The sequence below is a fragment of the Triticum dicoccoides genome, chromosome 4A (genome assembly GCF_002162155.2).
Source record: "Triticum dicoccoides isolate Atlit2015 ecotype Zavitan chromosome 4A, WEW_v2.0, whole genome shotgun sequence".
In the NCBI taxonomy this organism is placed as follows: domain Eukaryota; kingdom Viridiplantae; phylum Streptophyta; class Magnoliopsida; order Poales; family Poaceae; genus Triticum; species Triticum dicoccoides.
This window is the reverse complement of record NC_041386.1, coordinates 3,297,542-3,303,030: the sequence shown is the minus strand read 5'-3', so window position 1 is coordinate 3,303,030 and position 5,489 is coordinate 3,297,542. Positions and strand designations below refer to the sequence as shown.

The window sequence follows — 5,489 nt, the reverse complement described above, 5'->3', positions numbered from 1 at the left end:
CTGCTGTAATGGAGGAAATGTAATGTAGACACCGTACGAGTGACTTCGATGGTGGTGCTACTTGAGCACCCGGTCTCGAGCTCTGAGGTGAAAATCTAGTTCTGACCTGAGTTGATTATACTAGCAATGGCGATATTTTTTCGTCATTACCTTGTTGAAGGCATTGCTCGGATATGCTCAAACCAGTTTTCAAGGTGAAACCCTACAATCTGGCCTTTCGTGATTGGCTCCGGTGACGGCGGCCCTTGAGCGTCGCTCCCTTTCTAAAGGCTTTGCCGTTGAAGAATCTAGTCGCCCTTGTTTGTGTCATGAAATATTTGATGCGGATAAGGTCATTGTTGTAGTTTGTCGATCGTGGATTTGATCATTTTTTTCCTTTTTCACGCTTATAGCACGGATTTGGTTTTATATGACTTTGCTTTTTGCCGGAGTGATTTCTTTTTGTGTATGTGTGTTGGTGTTAGTTGTGCATCCTAACTATATAGAGACCGAATGTGTAGATGCTCGTTATGTTTATACTCTTTTTTGAACACAGTACAGACGCAAGCGCTCATACATACACGCATACACTAACCCCTATAAACTCACACACGCACATCCTATCCGTATGAGCATCTCCGAAAGACTGAGCCGACATATCATCTTGATGTTTGTACTCTCTTGATGCTTCATATTACGTCAATAAAATTTACCCTCAGTAAATAAAGGGCATGTTGAAAACTAGTGGGTTTTTCCACACGAGAACTTGAAAACTATGGGTGGGCACGAGAATGGCGATAGTACACACGAGCTCGCGTGCTCCTGGTATGTGGACCAATGGTACAACGTGCACATGCAGGTGATATTAATTGATCGTGGAAATACGGGGCAGGTTTAAAGTGTAGATATACAGTTGATATACTGGCCTTGGCCAGTACAGCGGGGTTACGGCGCCGGGCGTTGCGTGACGGCAATTGACGAACCGTTCAGGATGGTCAGACATCACTTTATTCACTCGTCTCCCACAGGATGGTCGAATATGGTCGGACAGGCAGTAGTAGTGTGTACGCTACAGATATGTATCAGCCATTCAGCCTTGGCAATTTTTTGAAAATTCCTTGCAGCGATCCATGACATTCGTGAGCGGATTTGTTTTTCCCTAAAACATGTCAAGTTTGAAATAAATTTCTATGGGCCACACAACAAATTCAGAACATCATGTTTCCCATCACATGGCAAAATTTAGGAAAAAATGTACATTTTTTCATGGGAAATTTAGGATTTTTTTCATGTTTATCAAGCAAGAAGAATTATCTGGGAAACAAAATTCTTTAAGTTTGCCATGATGTGCCTTGTTTTTAAGAATTGCCATGCGAGCATTGCAAAAATTGCCATGTGAACACTACCAATAATTATGAATGTGTGCTCTTTTAGGAAAATAGCAAAAAGCAATTCTGAAATTTGCCATATGAGTATTAGAAAAATTGTCGTTAGAATTTTTGCCATGCTTCTTTAGGAATAAAAAATGTTGCAAACTTGCCATTGTAAGTACAATGAGCTCGTCACTCATTTGGATCGCGCTAGATCCCGTCATACATTAAAAAAGTGTAAGGTTTATGGCACCTTCTTGTGTATATAGCATGGCAATTTTTTTGAGAGCATGACAATTTTTATTATCTAGATTATCTTACTAAGCATCTCCCTAAGAGCATCTGCAGCCGGATACCTCAAATTCGGCCCCTCAAACGTTCGCGGACAATAAATGATCACACCGCAAATTTTCGTTTCCACAATTGGGTACCTCATTTAGAAAACCTCAAATTCATACACCCACATACATAATAAAAAATCTCTATGAAAGCGCCCGACTACTACATCAACACATGATATCGGCCTACCAAAAATTGGCATGTTCTACCTACACCCACCGCTGCTCTTGCCCTTGCCGGCTTTGTCGCAAAAGTAGCACTCGAAGAGACAACATGGATCAAGCTGGATCTGCTCACCGCCGGGAGCTGTTTGACCCATCACTATCCTCCTTCTCCTCTTTGTGGGTCAGTCCAGCGATGGCATAAATCGCTCGGTTTTACTCTCGGGAGGGTGCTCGTGTTCCCACTTTTTCGCTTCTGTACGATGTGGTCACGGATGACTTCCTCCTCCGCGACAAGGGCGCACCGCAGCGATGCAGTCCTCGACCTCCCTCGTCCTCTGATTCTTACAGCGGGCACATCAATCCCGGTAGCACTCATACTCCTCTCTACCGGAGATGGGTCGGCAGGCGGACCTCGAGTTTCTAGCTCCGACGAATCCAAGCGCCCATTGCAAAGACGCAATGGATTCCCACCGGATCGAATCAGAACTTAGTTGGGCCCATATGCCCCAGTTGATGGATCGGGACTGGTCGGAGTCAGGTCCACTACATGCGCACCAGTTCTCATAATTTGAGAATTTCCCTTTTTCATATATTCACTTTTCAAAATGTTTTATCTCTTGATCCGTGTGTTCAAATCCCGAACTGTTTTCACCGTTGGATTCCTCGCGTCGACATCTTTGAAACTAGATCCCGTGTAATAAGTTTCGACAAACTTTTTTCACGGAAAAATCCGGGAGAAAACCGGTAAAAAAACCATAGTTGAAGACACGTTGTTTTTTCAAAAAAAAAACATTTTCGAGAGACACAGTTGTGCTTCTCACGAAAGCAAATATGTGCATATAGAAGAAGCAAATATGTGCCTCTAGTGGTACTTCGTGTGAAAATGGTAGGATTTGCCTTATGTATAGAAGCTTGCTGAGTTGTGTATGAATAAATTAATTGCACTGTCTTAGGTTGTGTAGATAAAAATGTATCTATATGTGTTTTAGTGTTATTTTTTTTTTTGAGGGTTATACGTGTTTTAGTGTTAGGTACATATGTATCTAGACAAATCTAAGACAACTCATTTGGTCCGAGGTAATATGACTTTTTTTCATGTATATGAGGGCTTCGTAGCAATGACCGACTCAAGAGGTCTATGTTCTAGTTTATTGTGTGGACACTGAACTGCGTTTCTGTATCGACGAACTACGCTTACATCGGCCTGGTTGAAGCATGCCGTTCTGGCATTCGCGTAATAGATGTACACCAAATTTCCTGCTGACGTTTTGACGTCGAATAAGGACCCTCCGCCGTCTGGTATTCTAACGGAGGTTTGCTGCTCCAGGGGGGGCCGACTGTCTCATATACGACCCGATTAATTAGATATGCACTGTATACGGCCGAGGATAGGCTGTTCAGCCCACATCCCAACGCGAACGAGTGTCTGGCGATACAGTGAGCAGGCGCGCTCGTCCGCGCTTTGGAATTTTCGGGGTGGGCACAGCCTATCCGAGACAAGTTGTGCGCAGGGCCCCACGCACGTTTTGTCTCCCGGACTAGATTATTCGGTCCAAAGATCGCCTAACCCAGCCTCGCTTCCTTTGACCAGTCGCCATCCTTCAGGTAGTACTACAGAATATGAGTTCCTCGGATCTGCATGTTAGCAGTTACCAGGAAACACCGGCGCCGTACCTCGGAATGGGTTGATTAGATTGGGTTGATGGATCTTGTCAGTAGTCCTACGGATCAAGACGAGTGGCCGTTCAAGTTCAACGCCCGTGAGTGTGTCCGTCCGTTCGCGGTCATTCCCCGGCCGGTCCGGTCCAAAATGATTGGTGGGTAGAAGTACATACATGCATGCATGCCAAGAAACGTGCGTGCACTGACTCGGCGGTCTACGACGTGAGAGAGAGAGAGAGAGAGAGAGAGAGAGCGTAGACTGGATGGCATGGCCGGCGAAGAGATAGCTCCGAATGCATGCAGCACATGGTGGACGCGCGCATACCCTGGCCTGGAGCTCTATATAAGCGGACGTAAGCGCCCCTACCTGTTCATCGATCCAAGCCACACTCGACGAGTTCATCGGCCTCTTTGTAGAAAGGTGATAGCTAGACATCGACCTCGTGCCCGCTTGCATACGCATACGTACGCAGAAATGGAGGTTAACTACGCAGAAGCCGGCCAGGTTGTTGCCACCAGCAGAAGCGCGATGCTGAAGCCGGCGTACGCCGCGCCGCACCCGCTGGCCGGCGGCAAGGTCCAGCTGACCGTCTTCGACCGCGCCGCCATCGACACCTACGTCCCCATCGTGCTCGCCTACCCCGCCCCGGCGCCGTCCAACCAGGCGCTCAAGGAGGGCCTCCTCCGGGCCATCGCGCCCTACCCTCACCTGCTGGGCCGCTTCGCCCTCGACGGCCACGGCCGCCGCGTCCTCCACCTCAACAACGAGGGCGTGCTCGTCATCGAGGCCGACGTCCCGGCCGACATGGCCGACGTGCTCGCCGCCGGCGGCATGGCCACGGACGTCGCCGGCTTTTACCCTACGGTGCCGGAGGTGCCGTCACGTCACATTCTCATAGTACTGTTCATGCATGCATGCAGTGGTTTTGATTGTATGGAGTGCTGATGTGTTTTTCAATTACTCTACAGGAGAGCGTTGGACCAGCGCTGCTGCAGGTCAAGCTCAGCCGCTACAGGTGCGGCGGCCTCCTGCTCGGCGTGATATGCCACCACCACATCGCCGACGGCCACGCCGCGAGCACTTTCTACGGCGCGTGGGCGACCGCGGTGCGCGAGGGCAAGGGCTTCACCGTGCCCTCCCCTTTCATAGACCGCGCGGCCACCGCCGTGCCTGGCAGCACGCCGAAGCCAGTGTTCGACCACCGGTCCATCGAGTTCAAGGCAGGAGAAGGCAGCGCCACCAGCCAGCCCCATGCCGTTCTCCCCATGGACAAGATCAGGAACATCAAGGTGCACTTCCCGGCAGAGTTCATCGCGGAGCTCAGGTCCCGCGTGGGCGCACGCTGCAGCACGTTCCAGTGCCTGCTGGCGCACGTGTGGAAGACGGTCACGGCGGCGCGGGGGCTGAGCCCGGAGGAGTTCACGCAGGTGAGGGTGGCCGTGAACTGCAGGGGCAGGGCCAACCCACCCGTGCCAATGGACTTCTTCGGCAACATGGTGCTCTGGGCGTTCCCGAGGCTCCAGGTGCGGGACGTGCTGGGCTTGAGCTACGGCGGCGTGGTCGGCGCCATCCGCGACGCCGCGGCGCGCGTCGACGAGGAGTACATCCAGTCGTACGTGGACTTCGGCGGGGTGGCGCACGCGAACGGGGAGGAGCTCGCGGCGACGTCAACTTTCGGGACGATGCTCTGCCCGGACATCGAGGTGGACAGCTGGCTGGGGTTCAGGTTCCACCAGCTCGACTTTGGGACCGGGCCGCCCTCCGTGTTCCTGCCGCCGGGGTTGCCGGTCGAGGGGCTGATGGTCTTCGTGCCGTCGCGCACGGTGAAGGGCAGCGTCGACCTCTTCATGGCCCTCGCGGAGGATCACGTCGCGGCGTTCAAGAAGATTTGCTACTCCCTGGATATTCTCCCGTCGAGGATGTAATTAAGAAAGCGAAGCATGATGCGGTCGTTCTATGGTCAACTGCTTTTAC

The 5,489-nt window shown here is 50.9% G+C and overlaps 1 protein-coding gene across 1 annotated transcript; it reads left to right on the top strand.

Moving 5' to 3' along the window:
* The first annotated feature begins 3,989 nt into the window (after nt 1-3,989).
* Nucleotides 3,990-5,489, top strand: LOC119288490 (tryptamine benzoyltransferase 1-like). The gene is made up of 2 exons (XM_037568100.1): nt 3,990-4,388; nt 4,484-5,489. Exons 1-2 carry the CDS (start codon nt 3,990-3,992, stop codon nt 5,438-5,440), a joined length of 1,356 nt encoding a protein of 451 aa, XP_037423997.1. The 3' UTR covers nt 5,441-5,489.

Bases quoted from the DNA above. Each gene is read 5' to 3' on its own strand.
- LOC119288490 (XM_037568100.1), top strand. From the start codon at position 3,990: ATGGAGGTTAACTACGCAGAAGCCGGCCAGGTTGTTGCCACCAGCAGA. The intron at 4,389-4,483 runs GTGCCGTCACGT...ATTACTCTACAG, and splicing joins TTTACCCTACGGTGCCGGAG to GAGAGCGTTGGACCAGCGCT.